Raw genomic sequence first — 26,905 nt, 5'->3', positions numbered from 1 at the left:
GTCCCCTCTTGACACTGTGGTCCCCACCCCAGGGCTTATGCTGCCCCCAGCAGTGAGCACAGTGCAGCTGGGGTGGGCAGGATCATTTATTTTGTCACTTGCACTATGTTCAGGCTGAGGCACAATGGCAGAGCAGGGAAGGAGCAAGCTTTGATCTCCAGGGTACCCTGTGGGAGTCCTTGCTCTGTGCCTGTCACCATTCCTGCCAGAGCCCTGCCCTGGCCTTTTGAGCCACCTCAGGTGTGAGGCCAGCACTCCTCCCATGGGACAAGAGTCCTGCACTTGGAAATTCATGAGAGGTTCCCCAAACCACATGAGACCAGTTTTGCCCACCCTCCCCTGTGTGGGGGAATAGCAAGGGGGGCCTCTACTTGCCAGGCACACAACAGGGGTGAGGTGTCACTGCAATAAATAACGGAGGGAGTGTCTCAGCAGGGAAGTGGCAGAGGAAAGCACACAGCAAGCGCGCTACGGGGAGGAGGAAGGGAGCCACTGCATCAGCGGCCCATGGCACAGCTATGTCTGTCCAGCTCCTGGGGGCTGTGCCCCTCCTTTGGGGACGGGCCACAGCCTGGGGGGCTGGTGGGGCTCATTCTTCGGCAAGGATAATAGCCCTGGTCTGCACTCTCCCGCTGCCGGCCCAGGGCCTGGTCAATCATCTCCAGGCGCAGTGCAGGCAGCAGGCCCAGGTTCCGGGGGTCAGCCCTGGCAAGGGAGCTGTCAGCAGAGACACGCCGGAGGCCACTTTGCTCCTGCACAGTCTGGTAGAATGAGCTGCTGTCTGGGCTCTCAGCTGCCTCTCCCAGCTCCTTGCTCTTGACTTCACGGTGCCCCGGCTCCTCATGGGGCAGATGAATGGTGGGGATATTCCTGGGGAGGCTGCAACGGCTCTGGGGTGAGGGACTGCGGCTTGTACCCCTGTCCCGGCTTGATGGCCGCAGGATGAGGCCCTGGAACTTGGCCAGGCTGGGGCTTCGGCTCCGGTGACGTTTCATCTTGCCCGGGCTGGGACTACGGGATTTGGGAGCCAGGAGGACAAGTGTACTGTCATCCTCTTCTGAGCTGCTGCCTGAGCTGTCTGTAGAGCTGCTGCCCTCCTCTGACCTGGGTAGGGAAATCTGCACCCCTGCATCAGCACTGCCAGCTGACCCTCACAGGGGACTGTTGGGTACCACACCAGCTGGCCTCCCCCATCCAGAGACAACCCCGCCCCCCACCATATCCATCCCCCCATACCTCTTGGCTGTGCTCACCTGGAAGGGCTCAGTCACACCAGCGATGCTACTGGAGATGTTGCTGTAGTATCCAAGGATGTATTCGCCGTTCCCCTTGGGCAGTGCTTCCTCAGAGAACATCACCTGCAGCCCAGAGACACCTGATGGGCACTGGGGTTGGCACAGGGGTGCCCTCCCTGCCACCTCCAACCCCAGCCAAAAGCACAAATCTCTGCTGCGCATACCATGAGCCTGCCCCATACTCAGCAAAAGCAAGAATGAAGTGCCTGCCTCCCCCATCCAGGGGCACAAAGGGACGATTGTCCTCCCTCTATGGGGCAGAAGGGCCAGCAAGACAGCAGGGCTGGCCCCAGCTCACCTGTGCACACAGCTGCTTCTCCAGGCAGCGCTCCCCATCATCACTCCTGGCCCAGACATAGGACACATAGTCTTTAGGGTGCCGAAACCCCACCTGTGCACAATATATGGGACAATACAAGTGAGTGGGACAATGTGAGCCCCACTCAGCACAGTCACTCTTCAGTCTCCTGGTGCTCAGCCTGTTCTGCTCACACAGGGTGACCCAAAGCTGCCTTGCACCCTGCTACAGGTGTGCCCTGGGGCCATGTGGAGCCCACAGAGCAGGGGGAAGAAGGAACTGCTGGACCAGAGCCTCCTGAAGCAGGACCACATCATGATGCCAGGGGAAGGGAGGGCACAGCTCCATGCCCTCACCATGTTTGCTGGTGGGGAGTAGCTCAGAAGGGACCCCGCAGTGCTGTGCAGTGCTCCCCACTCCCTCCAGCCACAGCAGCCCCCAAGCCCCTACCCGGTAGAGTCCTATCCAGTCCCAGGAGCTCCGGTGGAAGCCAACAGCCATCTTGTACCTGACAACTGCCTGCTCAGGCCTGCTCCACTCGTCAGCCACATAAATCTCAACCAGGGGCTTGTCCACCTTAGAAGCAAACTGTCAGAGACAGGTATGTGGTGAGAAAGGGCATGGCAAAGAGCTGCCTCTGCTGCATAGGGACCCCATGCATACACCCACAGCAGCCCCCAGTAAGAGGCAAGGCAGCTGAGCTCACCAAACCGAAGCTCCCCACACACAAGGCTGGACATTCTGCCCCTGCAGCTCCTGCCTGTGTTCCCAGCAGCCCTGGACAGTGCTCACCTGCACGGCAAAGATGGCAGCTACTGGCTTGTGGTCACTGATGGTGTATTCCATGTGACTGCAGTAGCACAGCTGGCTCACTGACAGCACACCCTGGCTGGGCCGGTGCCCGCCTGTGCCCAACCCCTTGCTGGGAGGTTTTATCTTCCACAGGATGCGGTCAGTCCAGGCAGGTTTTCGCTTCTTGGCACTGCAGGGCACAGAGGGGCATGTCTTGCCTGGCAGGGGCAGTGGGCTCTGCCCCAAACTGCCTCCCCCTGGCACTAAGGCACATGTGAGCAGAGGATGTGGCTCATCTTGGCACTCAGCACAGCTATCACATCACAGTCCAGCCTGTGCCCGCCCCAGCATGGCTGCTCTCCCCACCCATTCACACCAGCACCTGCACTGGCTATGAGCCCCGCAGCTCCTGCATCTCTCAGCCCCACCTCATGCCCAGCTCTGCTCTCCTACCTGCTGTCATACTTGTTGGTGCCCACATCAAACTTGAAAGTGGGTGGGAAGTTCAGGGGTCCCTCCTGGAAGCCTCTGAGAACAGGCCACGTGCTTTTGGCAATGTTCAGCTGTGGGGAAGGAGCACAGCAACCCCCATAGCCAGACCCCTCCAGAAATCCTGCCAAGATCTCCCCACCCTCACACACTGACATCCCAGTCCCATTCCTGCCAGCTCCTACAGCTCTCAGGGTTTGTCCATCTATGCCAGCAGCTAGTCTGTAGACTCAGTGCCTCAGATCTTCACACACTCATGAAGGAAGTGTGTCCAGCTCCATCCAGACTGACCTGGGATTCTGCTGTCCCTCCCCCAGAGACAAGAGAGCCAGGGCCCTTTGTGTCCTACCAGATGCAAGAGGACATGCCCTGTCCCACAGTTGCATGGGCAGTTTTGAGGAGAGTCATTGACTGCTAGGGGTCCAGTGTAGGCTGGCAGCACACCCACCCCTCACCTGATCCTTCTCCCAGAGCTGGCTCAGGACATTGCTGTCAATGGCATACTTCACAAAACAGATGTCCAGGCTCTCGATGCGGAAATTCAGGTCCCCAAACCAGAACACGAGGCTGTGGATGGTAGCAAGGGCAATGGGCTGAAAGGGCTGAGGCTATCAGAGGCAGGGACAGCAGGACTAAGATGGCCCCAGCCTGGGGGCAGCCTTAGCCCACAGCACAGGTGCTCTTGGGAACACTGGCACAAGCCACTGCTCAGCCAGCAGCCTGGCCAGCTGCCAGGATTCTGCAGGTAAGACCATTAGCCATGGGCCAGACTTCCCCAAGCTGAAACCAAGGGTGGAAATTTCCACAGTGAGGCACCCATTGGATTGAGATCACAAAGCCACAGGGACAGAGGGACAGAGCTGGCCCTCTGACTGCTCCCAAACCCCAACAGCGCTAGTAAGGCAGGAATTGTACCAGCCCTGAATGTGGTGAGACCAAGACCCCTCTATAAACACCTACCCCACCATGCTGAGTAGTCCATGCTGGGCCAGCTCTGCAGGCAAGACCCGATCTCCAAGCTGTGCTGGGATGCAGGGGAGACCCCAGACCCCACATGAAGGTGGTCAAGGACTGGGACTGGCACTAGAGCCCAGACTGGGAAGCAAAGTGGTGGGGTACGCACTCATGGTCCAGGATGCCGTTGGCCACGGGCCCCTCAAACTGCTGCATGTGCAGTATGGTGGCAAAGTCCTCCTTGCGCTGCTCTGCCTTCTCCAGGTGTGCTGGCAGGTGGCAGTTCAGGAAGCAGACCATGTGGCCGAAGATGGAGAGACGAACACTCACCCCACCCTTGTTGCCCTGCACCAAGAAGATCCCATGACTCCTTGAGAAGCCAGCCCCTTGCAATCTCCCCCCAGGGCCACACTCACCCAGTATCCCCCCAGCCCTGTCCTGGTGCAGTCTGTCTGGATGTCCTGAAGGAAGGGCAGGTGGTAGTACTTGGCAAACACCAGCAGGATCACACCTTGCATCCGCACTGTGCTGACCTGGAATTGGAGCAAGGGCTGGAGTAGGATGGTAGAGAGCCTGGGGACAACTCCCCCCGTTCCAGGCCACAGGGCAGCACCTCCACCCTTTGTGTGCCCCTCCATCACACAGATGACTAACAGCACATTTGGTTCAGAGATCTGTGCGTACCCTCCTGAGCACTGACAGCCAAACCTGAGCCTCAGTGATGCTGGGCTTACATATGCTCTGAGACAAATGCCTTCATGAGCTGAACCTGTCTGGGAGAGCTGAGTCTGCCCTGAGTCTCGCAGGCTGTTGCCAGCAGCACTGGCCAGTTCCCACATTCACCTCCTCACCCTGGTTCAATGTCACCCCAAAGCACCAGAGGGGAAGCATAAGCACAGGAAAGGCAGCTGGGTGGCACAAGCCAAACAACTTGCTGGGCGAGATGCAGCAGTGGTCCCTGCTGCCTGGATGGCTGCAGGCTGTCCCTTCAGCCAGCTCTCCCACTGCACCTCCCTCCCAGCTTTCTATTCCTGTGTCCCACCTGCCTGGCAGGCAGAGAGAACACCAGCAGCCAACCCCTTCAGGACTCCTTACCAGGATGAAGTGGAAGGGGCTCAGCACATCCATGAAGAGTTCACTCCACTGATCTGTGAAGAGGGCATCCTTCAAGCGCTTGTTTATCTTGGAGTTTACCTCCTGCAGCCTGACAGGAAATGTACAGGTCCTTCAGCCACACCAGGAAACCATCTGTATTCCCAGTTAGCGAGAACGTGGGAGAGAAGCACAATGCTGGGCAGCAGGACAGGGTGGGAAGGGCAGTTCAAGGGAAGACATTGATTTTGGAGCACAAACCAGCCATGTCCTTGCTCCAGTGATTCTGGGCCATGTGGCAGCAGGAGGCACAAGTGGCCCTGAATGCAGGAGGCTTTGGCCCTTTCTAAAGCAGAAGCAGTTAAGCTGCACAGGGTTGAGCAGAAGCCTAAAGCCCACCTCGGTGTGTAAGAGGGGCTTACGGGGCCTTTCAGTCTCTACAGAGAAGTCATGTCCCAACAGCACAAGGCATCCAAATCTATTCGAGCTGCGTAGCTCAGAGCAGCAGCAACCAGAAAGCTAACAGTTCTTCTCCCAGCTCGGCAATTAAGGAAGAGAAGGAAAAACGTCCACAGAGAACACCACAATCAGGAAATTTCTTGTCCAAAAATATCGAGTGCTTAGAGCACAAAGACACAGGTCAGAGGAAGGACACAGCCAGGCAGAGATGCCAGGAAGTGAGGAGCAGCAGGACACCCTGCCCTGGCCAGAACATGGTCCCAGCAGGTCTCTTACTATCAGCTACACCCCTCACCCCATTCACCCAGCTCAGGTTGACCTCTAACACCCACACAGACCCATTCCACTGGCCTGCAAGGCTGAGGGGACTGAGAGGCTGGCTCCAACACAATGAGCTGGCTCCAACATAGCTCCAGCAGTGTCAGCCTTTACACCACTATGCCCCTGCAGCTGGGAGCTCAGGGGCAGTCCTGGAGGCAGATATAGCTTTTCTACCTCATACCTATAGGCAGAGGCTGCTTCCTGCTCCCTGTGCAAAGACAGCACATCCCTAGCTTTAGCAGGAATTCATACCACTGCAATCCTCAAGGGACAGCCACCCTCACCTCACCAGCCTCACCACAGTGCTGTGGTACTGCCCTGTCAGCAGGTCTGTGTAACAGGGGGATGGAGCCAATCCAGCCTCGGGAGAACAAGAGATCTATGCCCTTGATGCCTATGTACCACATACAAAAGCACATAGGAGGAGAATGCTCCCAGAGGACTTGGCCAGGTGAGTCAAATGCTTTGACAGACCTGACCCAAGGACTGCCACAGCTCACGGCAAGAGCAGGGCTAACTTGGTCCAGCATAGCCAACCTCAGGCTCAATGAGTATTCAAGTCTAATCAGTACTCAAGGGTTACAGTTCCTCTCAGCACTCCCATTCTACCAGGAGCTGATTCTCCATCACCTTTTCTGACATGCTATCATTTGTGACACACACCCCTCCCTACTCCCCATGCCCCAAGGGAGGCTGGGGCTGCAGCTCTTCCATTCCTTGTCCCCCACGGCTTTGGGGATTCCTCAAAAAGAGGATTGCCAGAGGGGGGAGGGGAAGGAAAAGGAGGAGCTGCACCTCATCTTCTTACCCAATGGCGATCATGTCCACATCATTTGTCTCGCCCGTGTTGAGGTGCAGCAGGGACGTCACATCATTTGGGGGCACGGCTGTACCTACGTTCCAGGTGACCACTGTGATGCTTGAAAGGACAAAGGAAGAACAGCTAACACAAAGGCTTGGAGGGGTTCCTTGTAACCCTGTTCAGCCCCCAGATCCACCAAGGAAGCTTTCTGCTGGCAACAGAAGTAGCCAAGGCTGAAGCTTAGTCATGGCATATACACCAGGTCCTTAACTCCCACATGAGACATACAGATCCTTGCCTCCAAGATCTCCTGGGATCTGCACCTGAAATTCTAGAAACGAACACAAAGAGCCCTCTGACACGGCTGACACGGGCAGGCTGTGAAACAGGATGTCTCTGGAAAACCACTTCCTCCCCATCTCCAGGAAGGCTCAGGCTCCTGGGGAAAAAGACCCGGATCTCAGTTCCCAGCCCCTGCCAGCCACAAAGGCCAGAGCAGCGCATGTGACAGCGGTGCTGCAACCCCGCAGCGGTGTCCTTCACCAGTGCAAAGCCACATCCATCAGCACACATTAATGCCATTGCGCAACGGGCAGCAGCAAAGGGCCCGCAGGCTCTTTTGGTAGTGACAGGAGCCTCAGTCAGAGGGAAGGCGATTCAGTAGGGAAGACGAGCTGCGCCACGCTAGCCTCAGTGCTCGGGGACAGCCGGGGCAGGTAGCACTCACTCCGCAGTCGGTGTCTCTATCACGATATCCCGCACGAACAGTGGGCACCAGACATCCTCCCCGCCGGGAACTTGCCTGCAGCCCCGCACCCCAATCCTGCTGAATCCGCCACAGCGGGAAGAAGGGGCACAGCGGCTGCTGCTCCCACGGCACTGCGAACCCCGTCCCCGCGAGCGCCCCGCGGCCCCACTCACCGGAACGCGCCGTCCTCCGGGGCTCGTCCCGGGCAGTCCGGCAGCACATCGCAGACGTCGCTGGGGCCGAGACGACCGAGGGTCCGGGCGAGGACGGGCAGCTCGCCCGGCTCCGCTCGGGGGGTCAGGCCCGCCCATCCGCCGGCGAGGAACTCGCTGGACACGGCCTTGGGCAGCGTGGGGGCGCGGGGCACCGCGGGGCCCGCCCAGGCCGCGATGTGGTCGCTGGACTCCGCTTTGGGCAGCATCTCCCGCCGCTCCGGCGGGGCCGGCGCGGGTAATGTAACCCGGCCGGGCGCTGCCGGGGACGGGGGACTACCCGGGCCGGGGGACAGCAAGGCCGGCAGCGGGAGACCCTCGGGCGGGGTCTGGGCCTGGGGCCGCTCCTCGGTTCCTGCGCGCCGCGAGCAGCCGTGCCCGTCCAGTCGGGAGCTCCTACGGCCGCCCGGGACGCCGCCACCGAGGAAAGGCGCCCCCGAAACCCCAGCGCTGCCGGGGCCGCGCGGGGGGCCGGGTCGAGACCCTGCGCCGGACGCCGAGCCCCGGTCGGCGCTGCCGCGCCGGGCCAGGTCCATCGGCGGGAGGAGACCGGAGCGGCCCCGGCCGCGCCCCCGGCCCCGATCCGGCCCCGCGCACCTTGCGGCCCCGCCCCGTGACGTACCACACAGTGACGTCAACGCCCGCCACCTGCGCGGCGCCTTAAAGGCGCAGGAGCGGCCCTCGCTCACCTGCCGCCCCGCCCCGCTCACGTGACGGCCCGTGCCTCCCGCCGCCCGCCTCCCGAAAGCCTTTCCTTGCGTGTGCGCATGTGCGTGTGCACCTGTCCTTGCTTGTACACACCTGTTCTTGCACATGAACACCCGTCCTTGCACATCTGTCCTTGCAAGTGCACATCTGTCCCTGTAAATGAATGCCTGCCCTGGTGCTTTACTCTGTATGTGACTGTTCACCACTGCAGCTGTTGTGTCAGCTTGTGCCAGATATGTCTGTGGTCAGCTGCAGAGTGTTTGCAGTGCTGATGAGCACACACACCCTCGTGCAGCTGTGTGTGAGTGTGTTTGTGTGCTTGTGCCCAGCTCTGTGTGTATTTGCGTATGGGCTGTGTGTGCTGCATGTGCATCTCTGTGTGTGTACTGGTCTGTGTTGCAGCTGTATGTGTGCAGCTCTGTGCAGCTGTGTGTGTAGCTGGGGATGTGTGTGTGTGTCTGTGTGCAGCTGTATGTGGCTTTGTGTGTAGGCGCTGCTGTACCTGTGTGTGGCAGTGCCCATAAAGCACTGTACGGGCAGACCTGAACACTTGTACTCGGGGTGCACACACACACAGGAGTCTGGGTGACAGGTCCATCCTCATCATGTGCCTGCTACAGTGTCTGGGGAAGGCTGGAACTTGAGGAGGCGGAGGACCCTGGTGAGTTAAGGAGCAAGGCAGAGGAGGATACTGGTCAGAGAGTATAAGATCCCTGAGATCTTATACTCATGGGACTCAGTCAGGAGCCAAAGGAACTGTGGGAAGTCCCTGCTGTTGTGGAGGGACACTTGAAATAATTTGTGATCAATGGTGGCAACTCGGAAAGGACTGAGGAGAGTCGAGGTCACTGCTCTGCAGTGGACACAGCACTCCAGGGGTGGCCTCAAAGGAGCCCCCGTGACCTCCTGTGGCCTGCTCACAACACCCCCCAATGCAGCTCAGGATGTGATTCACCTGCTTGGCCCTGAGGAGATGGTGAGCTCATGGGCAGTGAGGGTCTGGGTGTGTGGGGGGGTGTGTGTGTGTGTTGGTATGCACTGTTGGTATGTATGTGTTGGTGTGTGGTGCTGGGGTGTGTGTTGCTGTCGTCAGTATGTGTTGTTTCTGTGTCGGTCAGTGCAATGGTGTTCTGTGTGTATGTGTAGTTGTTGTTTGTGTGTGTTGCTCTGTGTGTTGGTGCTGTTGGTCTGTGTGCTGCTGATCTGTGCACAGTTGGTGTGGTGGGTTTCAGTGCTGGCTAAATGCCAGGGCACTTATTAGAATATACTTATTCATTTCCTGCTGTGACATAGGTTTAGGAGGAAGGCAAAGTAGGCTTAAACTTGAAAAGGGCATAAAGAAAAGTTTATTAATAGTAACTAAAAGAAAGAATAATAAGAATTATAATAAAATTTTTAGAACACTTTTCCCCCCATAACCTTTTCTTTCTCTCCAACAATGTACAGAAACAATGCGGTCGGTTTATTACTTTTAGAATAGCCTTTCTTCAGTTCACTTAGGGAGAAAAGTCTCTCTTGTTAATTTATGAAGACTGCTCTATAAGAAAACAGTTCTCTCCTAGCTTTGAATTTCTATGAATAGTAGCCACCAGGAAAATCTGCAATTTTGAAGTCCTTCCCATTTTTCACAGCTGTATTTATGGACCATGTCAATTTATGGGGTACTGTTTTAAAGATGAACTGTTTAAGAGCAAAGGTTCTCTTTATCTATCTTTAAAATCATCATTTCTGGGAATAGAGGTCTTCTTTTCTCCCTGGGGGCACAGGGTCTTCATCACTCTTTTCTCTATATATAAACTTCTTATGGGATCACAGCTACTTTAACATCTGCTTACTTTAGCACAGAGGCCTTTGCTAGATATCTACCATTTGAACGATTCATCTCCCCATACTTTTCAATGCATTACAAAGAAAAAGAGCCTGATATATCAATTATATTCTTCTCCATATCTTTATAAGAGATTTTCAGCCTAAAACTAAAGGCATCTCTTCATCCCTCCCATCTGGGACTTGACTTCTTCTTCACTGTCTTCATTCACAGTGTCTTCATGCTGTTCTGCTATGTGTTTGCACTTTGTCCTTTTCTCTCACTCAAGGGAGGATTGAAGCACTGAAAGAGTTAATATCTCACCCAGGGCCTGCAGATGGTTATCTGACCATGGCCAGGCTCTGTAGCTTGCAGCCAGAGCTGGGCTGGGGGTGAAAGCAGTTACATTTTGGAGGGGTGAGACAGAGCATACCATTTAAATAAAATGCAATACTGCAGTTTCCTTAGTAGTTTAACCAATTTTCAATTCTCAAAACTAATTACTGATCGATCTTTTTGTCAGACACAGGGGAAACTGCTAGCAACCTCTTTTAGAAAGTCACTTCCTTGACTGCTTCCAATATAAAACCGTGACAGTTGGTCAGTGTGTTCCTGTGTGTGGTGCTGTTGGTAGTGCTGTTGGTCTGTGTGGTGTGGACCTGTGCACGGCTGCAGTGTGTTGTGGTGTTGGTGGTGCTGTTGGTCACTGTGTTGTCAGTCTATGCATGGTTGGTGTGTGTTGCTGTGTGTGTGATTCTGTGGATGGCTGTGTGTACTGCTGTTGTGTTGCTGTGTGTTTTGCTGGGTCTGTGTTGGTGTGTATGTGTGTTGCTGTGCATGTTGCTGTATGTGTGTGTTGCTGTGTGATGCTGTCAGTCTTTGCACAGTTACTGTGTGTTGCTCTCTGTTGCTGTGCGTGTGTTGCTATGTGTGTTGCTGTGTGTGTATTCCTGTGTGTGTTGCTGTCGGTGTGTGCATGGTTACTGTGTTTTGGTGTGTGTTGCTGTGTGTATGTTGCTGTGTATGTGTTGCTGTGAGTTGCTGTGTGTGTTGCTGTGTGTTGCTGTCAGTCTGTGCTCGGTTGCTGTGTGTTGCTCGATGTCTTGCCCTGTGTCTGTTGCTGTGTGTGCTGTTGTTTGCATGTTGCTGTGTGTTGCCATGTGGTGCTGTGTGTTAATCTGTGTATGTTGTGGGGTGTGCATTGCTGTGTGTTGCTGTGTGTTGCTGTGTGTAGCTGAGTATATTGCTGTGTGTTGCAGTTTGTGTGTTTCTGTGTGTGTTGCTGTATGTTGCTGTGTGTGCATTGCTCTGTGTGTGTTGCTATGTGTGTTGCTGTGTGTGTTGCTGTTTGTGTGTTGCTCTGTGTGTGTTGCTCTGTGTGTGTTGCTGTTGGTTGCCATGTGGTGCTGTGTTAATCTATGTGTGTTGCAGGGTGTGTGTTGCTGTGTGTATTGCTGTGTGTGTGTTGCTGTGTGTGTTGCTGGGTGTGTTGCTGGGTGTGTGTTGGTGTGTGTGTTGGTGTGCATGTTGCTGTATGTGTGTTGCTGTGTGATGCTGTCCGTCTTTGCCCGATTGTTATGTGTTCCTCTGTGTTACTGTGTGTGTGTTGCTATGTGTTGCTGTCCATGTGTGCATGGTTGCTGTGTTTTGATGTGTATTGCTGTGTGTGTTTCTGTGTGTTGCTGTGTGTGCATTGCTGTGTTTTCTGTGTGTGTTGGTATTGTGTGTTGCTGTCTGTTGCAGTGTGTTGCTGCGTATCCAGCTGTTTGTGTGTTAGTGTGTGTGTGTGTTCCATGTGTTTTGAGTGTGTTGGTATGTATGTGTTGCTATGTGTGTTGCTGCATGTGTGTGGCTCTGTGTGTGTTGTTGTGTGTTGCTGGGTGTGTGTTGGGGGTGTGTGTGTGTTGCTGTGCATGTTGCTGTATGTGTGTTGCTCTGTGTGTTGTTATGTGATGCTGGCTGTCTTTGCACGGTTGCTGTGTGTTGCTGTGTGTTGCAGTGTGTGTGTTGCTGTGTATGTGTTGCTCTGTGTGTGTTCTTTTGTGTATTGGTGTGTGTGTCTTGCTGTGTGTCTCTTGCTGTGTTGCTTTGTGTGTGTTGCTGTGTGCTGCTGTGTGTTAATTTGTGTGTCTTGCTGTATGTGTTGCTGTGTGTGTATTGCTGTGCGTTGCTCTGTGTTGCTGTATGTTACTCTGTGTGTTGCCCTGTGTTGCTCTGTGTGTTGCTGTGTGTTGCTCTGTGTGTGTTGCTGTGTGTTGCTGTGTCTGTTGCTGAGTGTTGCTCTGTGTGTGTTGCTGTGTGTGTTGCTCTGTGTGTATTGCTGTGTGTTGCTGTGTGTGTTGCTCTGTGTCTGTTGCTGTGTGTTGCTGTGTGTGTGTGTGTGTTGCTATGTGTTGCTCTGTGTCTGTTGCGTTGTGTGTGTTGCTGTGTCTGTTGCTGTGTGTTGCTCTGTGTGTGTTGCTGTGTGTTGCTGTGTGTTGCTGTGTGTTGCTGTGTGTTGCTGTGTGTTGCTGTGTGTTGCTGTGTGTTGCTGTGTGTTGCTGTGTGTTGCTGTGTGTTGCTGTGTGTGTTGCTGTGTGTTCCTCTGTGTCTGTTGCTGTGTCTGTTTTGCTCTGTGTGTGTTGCTGTGTGTCTTGTTGCCGTGTCTGTTGCTCTGTGTGTTGCTGTGTGTCTGTTGCTGTATGTGTTGCTGTGTGTTGCTGTTTGTTGCTGTGTGTTGCTGTGTGTCTGTTGCTGTGTGTCTGTTGCTGTGTCTGTTGCTGTGTGTTGCTCTGTGTGTGTTGCTGTGTGTGTGTTGCTGTGTCTCTTGCTGTGTGTTGCTCTGTGTGTGTTGCTGTCTGTTGCTGTCGGTCTGTGCGCGGTGAGCGCTCGCGGCTCTACGTGCCAGTCCCACGGCACGCACGGATCTGCGCGCGGTCTATGTTTCCGTCAGCGCGCGCACGTGTCTTGCGCGCGAGTCTTCGCGCATGCGCGGCGTCGTGCGCGTGCCCGTGCCGCGCCGGACGTGGCAGCGGCGGCAGCGATGCGGGCCGTGCCGTCGGGGCCGTGGCCGTGGCTGCTGCTGACGGCGGCGCTGGCGGCGGGCGGCGGCTCGGAGCATCCCCGGCTCCGCGAAACCGTGCTGCGGGACCTGGCCCGCGGCAAGGTGGAGGTGAGCGCGGGTGGGGACCGCGGGACGCGCCCGGGGTGAACCAGTGCCCGCCGGGTGCCTGACGGGGCGTTCTCTCCTGCAGACCTGCGGCGGGTGACGGCTGAACCGCCTCAGGGAGGTACGTACTGGGGCCGGGCCGGGAGTCGGGACACTGTCGGGCTTCCCGACACTGAGCCGCGCCCGACCGGCCACTCTCCGCAGGTGAAGGCGTTCGTCACCCAGGACATCCCGTTCTAGTACCTGCCGGCAGCAGCTGCAGCAGTGCGGTCCCGATGGGATGGGATGGGATGGGATGATGGGACAAGATGGGATGAGTGGGGGACGGGATAGGATGTGTGAGGGACAGGATGCAAGGGAATGAAGTATGGGAGGGGTTGGGCTGAGGGACAGGATGGGGTTTTGTGAGGAATGAAGGACAGGGTTTGGTGAGGAGTGGAGAATGGGTAGTTGGGGAATGTGATAAAGGATAGGATGGTATTACATGGGAAACAGGATGGGATGGTATGCAATGAAGGATGGGATGGTGGACAGAACAGATGGGATGGAAGGCAATAGGATATGAGAGAAGATGGGCTGGGATGGAGGATGGTACAGGATAGAGAGGAATGGGATGTGACAGAGGACAGAAGGGGATGTGATGAAGGATGGGATGGGATGGGATAAGGGTTGCATGGGCCTGATCAGTGCTGCCCACTCCTTGACACATTGCCCAGCCATAACCTGGAGATGAAACACCTGCCTGGTGCTGACCCTGAGCTTGTGCTCCTCAGCCTCCGGTATGAGGAGCTGGAGGTGAGTGGGCAGTGCGGCACCTGCTGCCACAGGGCCTGGGGTGCTCAGTGCCCCACGGGTGCCAGGCTACAGCCCCTGTCTGGGTGCAGAGAATTCCCCTGAGCGACATGACCCGGGAAGAGATCAACCAGCTGGTGCAGGAGTTGGGCTTCTACCGCAAGGAGACGCCTGATGCCCCTGTGCCAGAGGAGTTCCAGTTTGCCCCTGCCAAGTCTCTGCCAATACTGCTGCCCCCCCAAACACCCGCTGCTGATGGCAAGACCCCACCCAAACGTGACAAGGAAGAACACCCAGACCTCTAGCAAGGAGTGCCACCCTTAGGACAGGGTCCTGCAGCCAGTGCCCAGTGCAGGGAATGAGGGCGTTATGGCAGCTGGACATGCTATCACAGGGTGGCAAAGGTTTTTCCCCCCACTCTTGCTTGTGTGCTGGTTGATGCCCTCCTGCCCTTGGAGCCCATTATCCTTGGCCAGTCAGGAGGAGCAGCAGCATTTCTGCTAAACGTGCCCAGACGTTTAGCTGCTCCCAGCACTGGGCAGCAGTATCCTGCCTGCATGGGATAGGATGAAACCCTCAGCAGAAAGCGCCAGGTGCTAAGGGTAGATGTGCTGAGTCCCAAAGGTGGGAGAGCTGTCCCAGGAAGGGGGCTTTACCCCCCAGCAGGGTTTATGTCATATCCAGCTCCTAGTAAAGCTTTTATTTGCAGTCATTTGTACTGTGTCATCTTTTCAGAGGGAGCTCGGTGGTGTGCATCCCAAACTGCTCTGTTCCAAGGACAGCTGGGTGCCCCACAGCTTCTCACAGAGGTAGGAGAGGATGGCACAGTCATGGTCACTGCTGGTGAGCCACATACCAACCTACAGACCAACTGTGCTGTTCCTGTGCCACCCCTCCCCAGCACGATAGAGGGGTAAGGGTGGTAGGCACCATGGCATGGGATGAGCTGTTCTCACAGGGTGCAGGGGGATGGACATGAGCCCATGAGTGAATCCTGCAGTGTTGAACCAAAGCCCCATGGCTGCACTGGCCCAGTGGGGACATCTGGCCCTCAACTGGGGAAGGCAGTGGTGCTGCACTTGACCATTGTCTTGCTGGCCATGTTGGATCTTTTCCCTGTGCCAAGCCTGGCGCAACAGGGGGCAGTGAACCCTGGTCAGGGTGACTCAGCTATGGACATCATCAATGAGGTGAGGAGCAGTACATGCCCCAGTGTCCCTCCAGGCTGGGTGAGCAGTTGAGTTGCAGGTAGAGGAGCCTGCAGCAGCTGGACTGCCAGCGTTCCCCAAGCACTGTGGTGTGCAATATGCCACCGGCAGAAGGACCTAAGCTAGAGGCATTGCCCTAAATAAACCTTTATTATCTGGCTGGTGTTGGTACACATGTCAGCGCGGTGTAGAGATGTGACAGAGGGGCGAGCAGCGCTGAGCACATGGGTGGCCTGAGCTGGAGTGGGGGTGGTTGTCCCAGCTTGCTCCATTCACCTTGCACTGCCCTGGGACCCCTTGCTGCTACCCCCTCCCCAGCCCACAGATGCCCCTAATGTGGAAGTGCCTCAGGTGCACGTGGAGGTGGGAAGCAGGGAGTTGGCATGGTTGTGGAGCTGTCCCCAGGGAGGTGACACCAGGCAGGGCCTGCAGTGGGCAGAGAGGCTTCCTTGCAGGGGGCCAAGGGAACCACTGACAGGTGCTGCCTGCAGGGTGTACCATGATCCTGGCTGAACTGCACAGCCCTGCTCAGCCACAGACCCATGAGGTGGCCTGAGTCTGAGGGCACAGCTGTACCGACACCACCCCAGGGACACAGGGATGGTACCTGCAGGGCAAATAATTCCTGGAGAACAAATAACTTAAAAAAGGCTGGAGCATAGGGAGCAAGCCAAGGTGGGAGCATCCCCGCAGCACCCACCTGGCTCTGCCCACAGGGTCAGCCCATAGCTGGCCAAGGCAGAAGCAGCTCTGCCAAGGCAGAGGTATGGGGGTGCCCTGGTGGAAGAATTCTGTCCCCAGTGCCAGACCCATGGCCCCCCAGACCCTCCCAGGCAAGCAGCTCCCTTGCCCGCAGGCAGCTCTGGGGTGAGGGCAGCAGTGGGGCTGGAAAGGGCAGGCTCTAGCACTCTTTCTGCCGCATGCGCAACTCGTGGCGACGCAGGTGGTTATAGAGGGACTGCACGTAGGTGAAGACGCACTTGGCGTCGGGCTTCTTCCCCATGATCATCATGTCTTCAACCTCCACCAGCGGCACGCAGTCCACCAGCGTCCTGCAGAGATGAAGCCTTCAGCATGGCCTCAAGCAGGCTGCCCCATGTGGGGGCTGGGATGGGCACCCCACACTGCCCAGGGCCTGCTGGTGTGGGCACTGCTGCCCTCAGACCTGCTGAGCTCCTTTCACACACCCCCACCCCACCCTGGTACCCACAGTTCTTCTGCTCCAGACACTGGGAAAAGCATGTGCTATCTGCCCTAGGAGGTGCCTGCCCCAGGGCAGGGGTTGCCCAATTGTTTGCACCCCTGGCTCCCCAGATGCTCTCCATCCCACTTCTTGGTGCTGGCAGTCATCCCCTTCTAAAGCCATGCCCACCCTCCTCCTCTTGCTCCTCCAGCTGATGCTGATGTCCTCTAGGGAGAGCCCAGCCTGGCTGCAGGTGTCTGCTGTGCCCTTGCTCAAACCCTACCAAGTGGTTCAGGGAAAGTAGAGGGTGGATCTTGGTTATGGGCTGCCCCTCACTCCTGCCTCAAGCCCTGACCCTGCTCTTTTGCCTTCCCCTAAGCCCTGCCAGCCTGGCTCCCTCCCTTGCCCTGGACTGGAACCCAGGGGCTACCTGCACCAGGCCCAGCACACCCTACTGCTGGAATGGGCACTGCCCTGCTTCAGCTCACTCACCCTGGCCTATCTCCTCCTCTCCCTGCTCCACCACAGTGCAGGGGTCCATGCAGGACCTGGCTCCAGGAGCTACGAGTCTTGTGGTGCCCCGGCAGATCAGCTGTGGTTGTGTCCCCATCCCCATAGTAGCCTTGGGGCTCTGCCGCTGCCCTTTTTTAGGGGTGGCCCACTCTGCCTTGCCACCCATCCAGTTCCCTGGGCTAGATCTCTGCCCAAGTTGGGGCTCCCTGCGCACTTGAAGGGACTGACAACACAATTAGGAGTCAGGATGGCAACCAGGAAAGGCATGGAGGGGATCTGGCCACCTCTTGTCCCCTCCTTTCTACAGGGACAGAAGGGGTGGGGGGCACAGTAGCAACCCTACCACTGCTGCCAACCCTCCTGGCCCTGCCCAGGCCCCGCACCCCTACCAGGCACTGCTTCCCTTTCAGGCTGCTGCTGGAGCAAGGGCTGCACTGGCACTGGGGGCGGTGCTGACACAAACTGGCTGCTGCTGCCATGGCCAGTTCAGCTGCTTTGGCCAGGGCTGCTCAAGGTTCTGCCCAAGGCTCTGGGTGCAAAAGGAGGATCTCCCAAGGCAGGGCTCTGCCCCCAAAGACAGGGTACACAAGGAGGGTCTGAATCCTATGCTTGCCACCCACCACAACACCACCCTCAACCCCCAAGCCCTGTACCTCCCCTCTGCCCTCCTGCAGTAGCCCCACTGCACGCGCTGGCCCCCTTGAAGAGCTCCACCCCAAGGAGTGACCCCAGCCAGTTCCAGCCCCTGGGGAGCACCAGGGCCCAGGAGAGGCCCCCACCCGGGGTCCCATGGCCCCAGACACTGCATTAGGTCTCTGCTGCCTGCTCAGTCGGCTCCAAGCCCGCAGCCTGGCTGGCACCAGCCCCATCTCATGATTTGGCCACTGTGAGGATGGGGGGGATGATGCTTGGGGCCTTGGGAAAGCCCTTGCCACTGCCAGCCTGGCTCAGGGGGTAGTGGTGGAGCAATGACAGTGCACTGAAGAGTGACTCTGCCCTTATAAAGCCATTGTTTGGGCCCTGGTGTGCCAGCACTGTGCAGAGCCAGGGGAGCCACAGCTCTAGCGCCGGCCAGGATGCCCTGACACAAACACTGCAGGACCTGAGCCTTGAGTCACACTTTCCAGGCTCCTGCTTCTGCCCATATATGAGCAGGCAGCCTCTTGGAGCTGGGCATGCACCCTGGGGCAGGGGAATGAGGCAGCAAGTGGAAGCAGTGATGCTGCAGTATCCTGAGGGGCCACCCACACTCAGCACCATTCAGAACACCTTGAGTGGCATTCCCAGCAGCTGACCCCCGGGTCAGGCTCAGCCATGGGGACACGGCTCTGTTCTAACTACTGCCCTCCCCACAGCTGGAGAGCAAACAGCAGTCCAGGGTGAAACAGTCCCCCCTGCCCAAACCCCCACAGGTGCTATTCCAGAAGGCTGGAGCCCAGCCAGCTGTCTCTGCCAATCTCCTGCTGGGCCTTGTCTGGCACCGCCAGGACTTGCCCCTCACCCATCAGCATCCCCCAGCCTCATCCACAGCCGAGTCAGTCAGATCCCTGCCAAGCCCTGGTGGTGGTGGGCACATGGGCAGGTACTTGGAGGGGAAGGTTCTCACCATCAGTCCTGGGGGGGCTGACAATGGGCTACGACTTTTTGGTTTTTACCAGCCCCTTCTGGACCAGGCAGCGATAGAATTCCTGAATGTATGTGTACACACACTTCCAATCTGGCTCGCGCATCCGGACCATGTCCTCCACGTCCAGCAACTGCGGACAGTCCGCGTGCTTCCTGGGTGCAGGGAGAGAGAGGGGCAAGCCAGTGACCGCAGCCCAGTCAGGGAGGGGAGGAAGAGAAAACAAGAGACACAGATCAGTGCAGTTCTCATCCCACTGGCAGCTGCTCCGCTCTGGCATGCTCTGGGGATGCATGATGCAGGGGCAGGAGGGCTCCAGGCACCCCATGCCAAGGCCATTCAGTGATACTGGGGGGGCACAAGCAAGGGGGAGAGGGGCAGGTGAGTGGCGTGGAGAGGCGTGAAGTCCAGAGGGAAAGACAGACGAAGAGGAGGAGGAGGAGTAGGAGGACGAGTGAGGTGTTCTGGTGCGCCAGGTGCTCGGGGTGCGGGTTCCAGAGTGGAGCGGCGCTCTATACAGCTCCTATATAGGACCGCCGGGAGGACGGCGGGGGCAAGCCCAGCCCTCCTGCCCAGCTCCACTTGGAACCGCGCGGCACAGCCCTGGTGCAGGAAGCTCGGGAAAGGACGCTCACAAGAGCTGGAGGAGGAGGAAGGACGAGAGGCCACCTGGCTTCCAGGCCGGAGAGATCGATGGCTCTCTCAAGTCCACGCACCAGTTTCCCAATTAAGGCAAAAAATCCATTAACAGGAGCACCAAGAGCCAGGCCCACAGCCCCCTTCTCGCTCCACCAAACAGCACCACGGCACCCTGGGAGCTTATGGGAGTCCCCATCTCACCCTGCCACCTTGGACATCAGCAGGATGGGACCCCCACCCCCAGCCCTGCCCCCTGGCAGAGTGCTGGAGGAGAAGAGTGGGTGGGTGGGAGAGAGACAGAAGGAAGGAGAGAGGGGCTGACTGCCAGCCCTCCAGCTGGGTGCACTCCCATCTCTCAGCACCCAGGAAAACCAGAAGCAAAAGGAGAAAGGAAGAGACTGGAGAAGGTGCAATGGTGTTTGAGCCCCTACAACTGTGAAAGGAGGAACCTGGCATAGGCCAACCCTGCTCCCCCCACAGGCTGCAGTCCCACACCTGGTACCCCAGGATGGAAAGAACTGCCTGAAGCCAGGTGGGCTCACGGGGCTGCTGCTCTGTCTTTGGGTGCTCTGCCCCAAGGAAACCAGACCCCCATACCCACCCTTCCCACACCAGACTGGGCTGCTCTGGCCTCTTGTGACTCTGCCCATACCAGCTGCTGTTTGCCCCCACAGCACCTAACCTTGTTGCATTGCATGGGGGGAGTGACACCTCCAGGCACCCACCTCCAGCACCATCAACTCCATGTGTCCCCCCTCGCCCCAGCAGCGAGCAGGAGAGCCACCCCAAGCTGCTCCAAGCCATCCCAAGTTCATATGATGGCAAGAGAGGTACGTACTCTGCAGAAGAGAAGGCCACCTCGAAGTTTTGGCGGCGGTTCTGGGGTGTCAGCTTACTGTAGTCAAATGCATCAGGGAAGAAATTGTGGACCAAGGCACAGAAGGCCATGCCATCACTCCAGCTGGATGAGAAGTTCTGGATGTCCACATGCTGAGAGAGCAACAAAGTTACCAAGGGACAGAGTGATTGGTCTTGGGACAGGAAGAGGAGGTGGCACCCACCTCATAGCCGCGGGTCTTGGCTCTGCACCAGTCCAGCAACATCTGCTTGATACTGTTGGCGTTAGGCACGCCAAAGCTGGAGGAGCGCTGCACGGCGGTCTGTGATGCTGCAGGGTTTGAACTGTGGCAGGAGACATGGGGTGTTATCCATAGCTGCAGTTGTTATTTGTCAGCAGTTACTGCCCTGGCCAGCCTGCCCCAGGCCCAGCCTCACCTCCCACCCTCCTTCTGCAGCTTCTCCATCATGGCCTTGCGTGCCTGTGAGGCTGATGTCTTGGGCAGGCTCTGAGCCTTCATCAGTTCCTTCTTCTTCTCCGCCTGACGCCGCTCCAGTGCGGCCAGGCTGCTCTGCCGAGAAGCACTCTCATCTTCACGGTCAAAAATGCTGGGAGAGAGACAGGCAATGCTAAAGGGGCTGTGGCAGCCCAGAGGAGGGCAAGCAGTGGTCTCAGCCCATGGCCAGCCCTGGAACTCTGGAGACCTCCATGTCCCTGGGATAGAAGAGAGGTGGTTTAAGGTCCTCAGCTGGCAGACCTGTCTCTGTGCCCAAGGAAGGACCCATGAGAACCTCTGAACACAGTGGATGTACCCCAAGGACCAGAAGGCTTTGGAGTCACATTTGCATGGGGACACTGCAAGCTGGGCGGAGGGTTTGTGCAAGCAGGTAAGTGACAGGGACCACGTGGGGCTGTCTCCACAGGCACCTCTGCTCACCTGCCTGTCTTTTTGGATGAGGAGCTGTAGGATGATTTGGTTTGAACAAAAGTGCTGTTGCCATCTGCAGAGAGAAAGGAAGGAAAGAGGCCCTGGGCAGGAGCTGAGGGCAGCTGTGCCGGGAAGGCAGGACTCTGCCTGCATCAGGGCATTGACAGCTCAGCAGCAGCAATGCCCCAGGTTTACACCCTGAGGATGCTATGGGGAAAGGGCAGGAAAAACTCTTACTGTCTGATCTCTTCACATAACTTGACTCCATGGTTGTAGTACGGGAGGTCTTGGTGCCATCACCTGCAGGGACAAAGCAACGGGAACTGCTGGGCTGGGAGGAACAGCAGCCACAGACACCTGCTGCTGCCAAGCATTCACACCCACTCACTGCAACAGGGAGAAGTCCCCGGTGGTAGAGCATGGGCGTGGCAGGCAGAGGGAGGACAGAGGGCATGTGCCCCCCAGGCAGAGAACAAAGAAGCAAGTGCGAAGCAGCAGGGAGCTGGGGCATCCCTCAGTCCCTGCAGCCACTCAGCTTGAGCCATCCAGGGACTGGGAGAGCAGGGATACAGGAGACAAGACACAGGCCAAAGATGTAGATGAGGCCCTGCCATCCTTCCAGGGTTGGGGATTCAGAGGGAGGCCACCAGAATAAAACCCTTAATTATCCCCAAGCAGGCTCAGAGCAAGCCAGAGACTCAGCTCTGAAACACTGTCCTGCTCCCAGGACAGTCTAGCCAGACTCAGGACAGACAGTGAATGGCAAAGGAGCTGTGGTGGCGGAGCACTGGGAAGGATTCTGCAAGGCCCCCAAAGGGTGGGCACACCCCTCCCGGCCCAGCCCATACTAGACTGGACGAGACGCTCAGTCTTGGTGACGGTGCTGCATGCCGAGCCATCGGCTGACTGAGTGCTCTGCGTGGTGGTGGTCTCTGTGGCATGGCCAGCTCTTCCTGTCACAGATTGGCTCCTAGCCTCCTGCAGCCGCTGATCCCGCTCCTTCTCCCGCTGGTCTGCAAACACGAGAGGGAGATGGCATCAGCAGGGAAGTGGGGTGGTGGGCATGGTTCCTGCCACACCAGGAGTCCTGCAGCTGCTGCTGGCCCACAACTGGTTTGTGGGAAGGATGATGTCCTTGGCGTCGCAAAGCCAAGGGGGCAACAGAGGAACCAGCACGCACTCTCCTGCTGCTTCCTCGTGGCTGGACAGCCACACTTCAGCGCCCCATACTGCCACCACCACCACTCTGACCCCAACAGGATCACCATCCCCAAGTACCTCGCTTGCGCTGGCGCAGCTCCCGCATGGCATTTCGAATCAGCCGTCGTTCCTCAAAGTCTGTTGTCCGATCCAACTACAGGAGGGGGAAGTCATCATTAGTCTTCTGCCATCAGCTTGAGGTCCCTTTACCTTCTTAAAAGGAGCCCAAACCAGAGGAAGAAGTACCATCTTATCCAGAACATCCTCATCCTCAATCTTGCTCAGCTCCTCGACATTCAGCTTGCTCCTTCTCTCCGCCTCCTTCACTTGCACCTTCTCCACGCCGTTGGGCAGCTCTGGTTCTCGCCTCGGTGCCTGCTGCTGCTCCACCACCTCTGGCTCCATCTGCAAGGACATCACCATGCAGCTGAGCCCCCTGCCAGCTTGGCCACACCCCCACCTCTTCTCAGGGTGCAGTCCCTCCCTGACACCTGCCCAGTGCTACAGGCAGTGAGAACCCTAGAGAGGATGTGCCACACGGGGCCTAAGTGTTCTCAGCTGGTGGGTGCTGCAAGCATCTGCAGTGCCCAAGGCAGGCAGGGGGACAGGACAATCTGCAGCACCCCATGCCCCAGGAAGGCCCAGCAGTCCCTCTCTTCCTTCCAGTCTGGCTGCCACAATATCTCCAAATCCTTCCTGCTCCCTGGCAGGAGGTGGCTGGGTCCCCCAGAAGGCAGGAGTTGCCCATGGCTCTGGGCTGGGCAGTGGCTGTTACCCAGCAGTGGGCAAGGTGCTGGCAAGGCCAGTGCACACCATTAGCAGTACAGGGATTTCCATGGAATTAAAGGACTTAGTGTAGAGAAGAGCTTGTGCAGGAGATCAAGAGCCTTCCTCTGCATCCCTGCCAAGATCTAAGCCCATTCGGCCTCTGCCTAAGCACAGCCAGGACGCCAAGTCCCTTTCAGCACAACCCCCCAGCAATGCACAGCAGGCAGTGCGCCAGGCCCAGAATAGGGCACAGGGCACCAGAGATGACAGAGTGGGGCCAGAGCAGCCAGGCACACACCTGGCCCCATCCTGCATCCTGTGACCTGGTAAACTGATCCACGGCAAAGCCATCAGCAGGAGTTGACACTGGCTACATGTGCCCATGCCACCACCTGTGCCTGGTGCTGTGGTGGGGGCAAGACTGCCGCCTGTGGCCTCCCACCTGGCACACTGGGAATGCGAAACAGGTGGGTGCACAGCCTCGCCACAGTGAGCCCAAGGAGTGGCAGATCCCCATGGTGCCGTGTCCCCGTGCACCGCGGCCACAGTCACGCCTTGTGCCAGGGCTACAGACACCCCCAAGAGCCCTGGGGCTGGTAACCACCTCCCTTCCCCCTGTCATGGGGCAGAGCTGCCCACACTCACGCTGCTGTTGCTTCGGGAGAGATGCAGGGTCGTTTGCTGGCGCGTACTGGAGAAAGTGGGTGGATGGGCCACAGGGCCACTGGGCTCCTCAGTGCCCTCAAAGTGAGCGCAAGGGTCCTGTGCTTCCAGAAAGAGGGTGCTGATGTCCTCCCCGGGGGGCACCTGCAGCCCTGGTGCCAGCAGATCAAGGCGGCGGCCCAGGCGCCCCAGCTCTGCCCGCAACTCCAGGTGCTCCTGTTCCAACGTCTGCAGTGCCTGTGCCAGTGCCTGCACTCTCTCCAGAGCCCGCTCCAGTTGCCCCTCTGCTGCCCCCCGGAATGCCACCAGCTCCTGCCGCAGCTCTGCCAGCTCAGCCACCCCAGCCTGCGCCAGCCCCTCCAAGCTGAGCCCCGGCATGGTGGTGGTGCAGGCGCTGCGCTGAGCCCCGCTCAGCTGTCCTGCTGCCCTTTATAGGGGCCCAGGCACCCCCCCAGCTGGAGGCTGGCCCACTCCCTGCCTGTGGGCTATTCTGGTCCCAGCAGCCGGGGGTCCCGTGCAGGGGTGCTGAGCCAGGCGCCACACTTGGCAGCACATCCGGCTGTGGGACCAGGTGGCTTAGCAAGGGGAGCCCTGCAAGTGGCCCCCCCGCCCCTGGAGGCTTCCAGGGCCAAATATCAGCCTCAGCACTGTGGGACAAAGTGGTGGGGACCAGCCCTGACCACGGCAGTGCTCGGTGAATGAAAAAACCAACGACTGCTGTGCTCTTCTGTCCAAGCACCTTCCCACTCTGGGCCAGCATCGCCCACAGCACAACATCTCCGGCCCCAGGCTGGCATTGGTGCAAGAGCCTTGGTCACAGCACGGATTTTAGGTCTTCGCACCCCCGTGCTCCCCAGTGCCTGCCCCAGGGGGAGCAGGTCCCTGCACAGGTACGGGCAGTACCCCACCAACGAGAAGACATGCCACCATGGCTACTGCCCCCAGGTCCCTACAGCCTGCTGGTCCTCCAACCAAGCCCTACATGGCAGGGCTGCCAGCACCACTGCCTCATCCTCCTCCTCCTCACTGCCCACTGGGAGCATACCTGGAGGCTGCATCTCCTGCCAGGCAGCTGATGGGTCTCAGGCCCCCACCTCACCAGACAGACCCACTAATACCTTAATGAGAGCTGACAAGTGCTCGGGCCAAGCATGCCCAAGCGCATTAGCACAGGGAAGTCACCCCACCGCAGCCAGCTGCCCACAGGCAGGACGTGCTGGCAGGTGTGGGCAGCACCTGTGGGCACTGCCTGCCTCATGGTGGCAAGAGCTGGGCTGAGGATGGGCTGAAGCCAGTGGTACCACAGCCACCAGTATGCCCCAGGTCACGGGTGGTACCACAGACACTGGCAGTGACACAGGCCACCCACAGCGCTGTTCCTGCAGAGGCAGCCAGGCGTGCGCGCAGGGCCATGAGTGAAACAGAGCCACGTTTGACATCCTGGCTCCTGCCAAGGCGGCACACGGACGCCTTGCATTACCCTAGATGGGCAGGAGCAGATTAAAGCACTTGAAGGGCTGTCTCCTGTGTGCACCCAGCCCCAGGATGGCCACAGCCTGCTCTCCCCGCAAAGACGCTGCAGAGGGGTTGTTTTTTGTTTTTTTTTTTCTCCAGTTGCACCCAAGAATCCCTCCTCGACAGGCTGCAGCTTTGGGAACTCTCCACTCAGGATGGCACAGCAGAAACATGAAAGACCCCAACCCACAGCTCCAGGGTGCTTTAGAGACCTTTGAGGAGTAGCCCCCCTCCAAGGCAGGCTCCCCAGACACAAGACCAAGGTCCATCCCCACGAGGAAAAACAGAGGGGTGGTTGGCAATGGATTTTTCCCTGAGCTGCTGCTACCCTTAAAGGTGTTTAAAACAAAGCAAGACACACAAAAGATTCCTTGTCCCTCTCTGCCCACCTCCCCAAGTGTCTGAGTACACGGTGGCACAGTCCAGAGTGCAGGGGCTCATTTGGGGGTGTGCAACCACACACAAAGTCCAGGGTCTCTTGATGAAAAAAACCCTATCAAAACAAAAGCACCAACCAAAACCAGACAGAACCTCTGGAGCATGCTGCCTACACTAACTCCTTGGTCACTGGTCCCCATCCCAAGCCCTGGAGCTGCCAGGCAATGACCAGGTGGGGCACAGCCCTACAGACCCCCTGGGCACTCACCTTGGTGACATTGCTGCTGACACTGCTGATGTTGCAGATGCTGCTGACGCTGCTGGGGATGGTGGTGATACGGATGGGGGTGCTCCGCAGATCCAGAGTCACCTCTGCAAGGGGAGCAAGAGGCATGTGGGGTCTGATCCAGCTCACAGGCTCAACCCCACAGCTGGGGAGTGGCTCTGGCTGGACTATCTGCCTGCCCCACACATCCTGCCCAGGCAGTGAGCACTGAGCTCCGGCACAGGGAAAGGGCTTTGGGGGAAAGCAAGAGATGAGGCAGTCAAGACCATTCTCTGCCCTGACTTATCATCCTCCCTGAGGAAGGGCGTTTTCTGCAGTGTTTCAGCTGGAGCCAAGACCCCCTGGTGAGAGGGATGGCCACAGGAGGCATCCTGAGCCAGCCACAACTGCGGGCAAGTAGGGTTGGGGCAGGGCTGGAACAGACACGGTGCAGCAGTGGGATGGAAGAGAGCAGGATGGCGTGGGCTCCCCTGAACCAGCAGGTCAGTGGGGAGAGGATGGGGCAGGGCTGCAGGGGCAGGGCAGGGATTGGGGAATGACCCCAAACATAAACACGGTAAGACGGTGGGGCTGGGGACAGGCTGCAGGGCCAGATCGTCTCTCTGCACTGAGATGCTCCAAGCACGATGAGAGTGCATGCCAAAGGATGAGGGCTATCAGGCATGCTTTGTTCTTCTGGCAGCACTCAAATGCCCCTGCTGCCAATCAGCACCCACCTGGCCTGGCTCAGCCTGCCCGCCTCCACCTGCCCATTTGTGCCCACCAAATGTCAGTGCCCGATGGCCCACTGGCACCCACCTGCTCCACTGCCCAGCTGTGCACACTGTCATATTAGGAGCACAGTCCTGCAGTGCTTACAAGACCGGTGGATGTCCATTTCCCTGCGGTGCCCACCTTCCTGAGAGATCCGCACCTTTTCCGTCCCACCTCCCTGCATGACACCCATGCCCATCACCCCTACAGTGTCAAGCCTCATGACAGATGCCATCTGCCCGCGGGACCTGTCCTGCACACCCCGTACCCCATCAGTGCCCACCTGCCCGCTGGCTGCCGGGGGCGGCCGTGATGCGGGGCGCCAGGGGCTGCACGCGCCCATCCTTGATCTCGATGGTGAAGAAGGTCTTCATGGCGTCGAGGCGGGAGCCGGCGGGGCGCGGGGCCGGGCGCTGATCTGCGCCGCCGCTGCCCCGCGCGTTTTGAGCGGGCGCCGGCGGGGCCGTGCGGGGCCCCCGCTGGGCGGCCCCG

General features: G+C 58.1%; 3 protein-coding genes across 8 annotated transcripts in view; 1 reads left to right on the top strand and 2 right to left on the bottom strand.

The window, feature by feature from the left end:
• Positions 1-73: 73 nt before the first annotated feature.
• On the bottom strand, positions 74-8,165 carry INPP5J (inositol polyphosphate-5-phosphatase J). 3 transcript variants are annotated; one of them, XM_041488584.1, is made up of 13 exons: positions 7,424-8,153; positions 6,801-6,941; positions 6,509-6,619; positions 4,924-5,032; positions 4,245-4,361; positions 3,998-4,173; positions 3,330-3,441; positions 2,839-2,948; positions 2,386-2,575; positions 2,044-2,181; positions 1,594-1,686; positions 1,254-1,358; positions 74-1,118 (listed from the first exon to the last, which is right to left on the bottom strand). In XM_041488584.1, the coding sequence occupies exons 1-13, from the start codon at positions 7,996-7,998 to the stop codon at positions 498-500; spliced, it is 2,598 nt and encodes an 865-aa protein (XP_041344518.1). In that variant the 5' UTR covers positions 7,999-8,153; the 3' UTR covers positions 74-497. The 3 variants fall into 3 exon arrangements, with proteins under 3 accessions (XP_041344518.1, XP_041344519.1, XP_041344520.1); XM_041488586.1 differs by having other exon boundaries at positions 899-1,104; positions 7,424-8,165; XM_041488585.1 differs by lacking the exon at positions 6,801-6,941 and having other exon boundaries at positions 7,424-8,155.
• A 4,760-nt stretch (positions 8,166-12,925) lies between these two features.
• Positions 12,926-14,625, top strand: SELENOM (selenoprotein M). The gene is made up of 5 exons (XM_041489145.1): positions 12,926-13,128; positions 13,211-13,246; positions 13,330-13,364; positions 13,842-13,920; positions 14,010-14,625. Exons 1-5 carry the CDS (start codon positions 13,000-13,002, stop codon positions 14,220-14,222), a joined length of 492 nt encoding a protein of 163 aa, XP_041345079.1. The 5' UTR covers positions 12,926-12,999; the 3' UTR covers positions 14,223-14,625.
• A 631-nt stretch (positions 14,626-15,256) lies between these two features.
• The window catches only part of SMTN (smoothelin), a 22,148-nt gene continuing 10,499 nt past the window's right edge, over positions 15,257-26,905 (bottom strand). For 2 of the 4 annotated variants that reach the window (XM_041489141.1, XM_041489143.1), the window contains exons 10-20: positions 25,643-25,746; positions 23,464-23,580; positions 22,297-22,455; positions 22,129-22,204; positions 21,699-21,863; positions 21,088-21,150; positions 20,860-20,923; positions 20,360-20,530; positions 20,146-20,266; positions 19,923-20,074; positions 15,257-16,177 (exon numbers count right to left, since the gene is read on the bottom strand). In XM_041489141.1, the coding sequence (XP_041345075.1) occupies positions 16,027-16,177; positions 19,923-20,074; positions 20,146-20,266; positions 20,360-20,530; positions 20,860-20,923; positions 21,088-21,150; positions 21,699-21,863; positions 22,129-22,204; positions 22,297-22,455; positions 23,464-23,580; positions 25,643-25,746 (1,343 nt within the window). In that variant the 3' untranslated portion in view covers positions 15,257-16,026. Of the gene's footprint in view, positions 16,178-18,427; positions 18,601-19,922; positions 20,075-20,145; positions 20,267-20,359; positions 20,531-20,859; positions 20,924-21,087; positions 21,151-21,698; positions 21,864-22,128; positions 22,205-22,296; positions 22,456-23,463; positions 23,581-25,642; positions 25,747-26,905 lie in introns of all 4 variants that reach the window. The other 2 variants (XM_041489142.1, XM_041489144.1) reach the window with 2 other exon arrangements.

This window comes from Pyrgilauda ruficollis, unplaced genomic scaffold, assembly GCF_017590135.1.
Source record: "Pyrgilauda ruficollis isolate IOZ18807 unplaced genomic scaffold, ASM1759013v1 scaffold9, whole genome shotgun sequence".
Classification (NCBI taxonomy): Eukaryota; Metazoa; Chordata; class Aves; order Passeriformes; family Passeridae; genus Pyrgilauda; species Pyrgilauda ruficollis.
The sequence above is the reverse complement of the archived record's forward strand: the minus strand, read 5'-3'. Positions and strand labels throughout refer to the sequence as shown.

Excerpts from the sequence above, each read along its gene's own strand:
- INPP5J (XM_041488584.1), bottom strand. The coding sequence starts at position 7,998 with ATGGACCTGGCCCGGCGCGGCAGCGCCGACCGGGGCTCGGCGTCCGGC. Across the intron at positions 6,942-7,423 it reads CCGGAGGACGGCGCGTTCCG|GAGCCTGAGCCTTCCTGGAG; the intron begins GTGAGTGGGGCC and ends CTTTTTCCCCAG. Across the intron at positions 4,362-4,923 it reads GCCCCTTCCACTTCATCCTG|GTCAGCACAGTGCGGATGCA; the intron begins GTAAGGAGTCCT and ends CTCCAATTCCAG.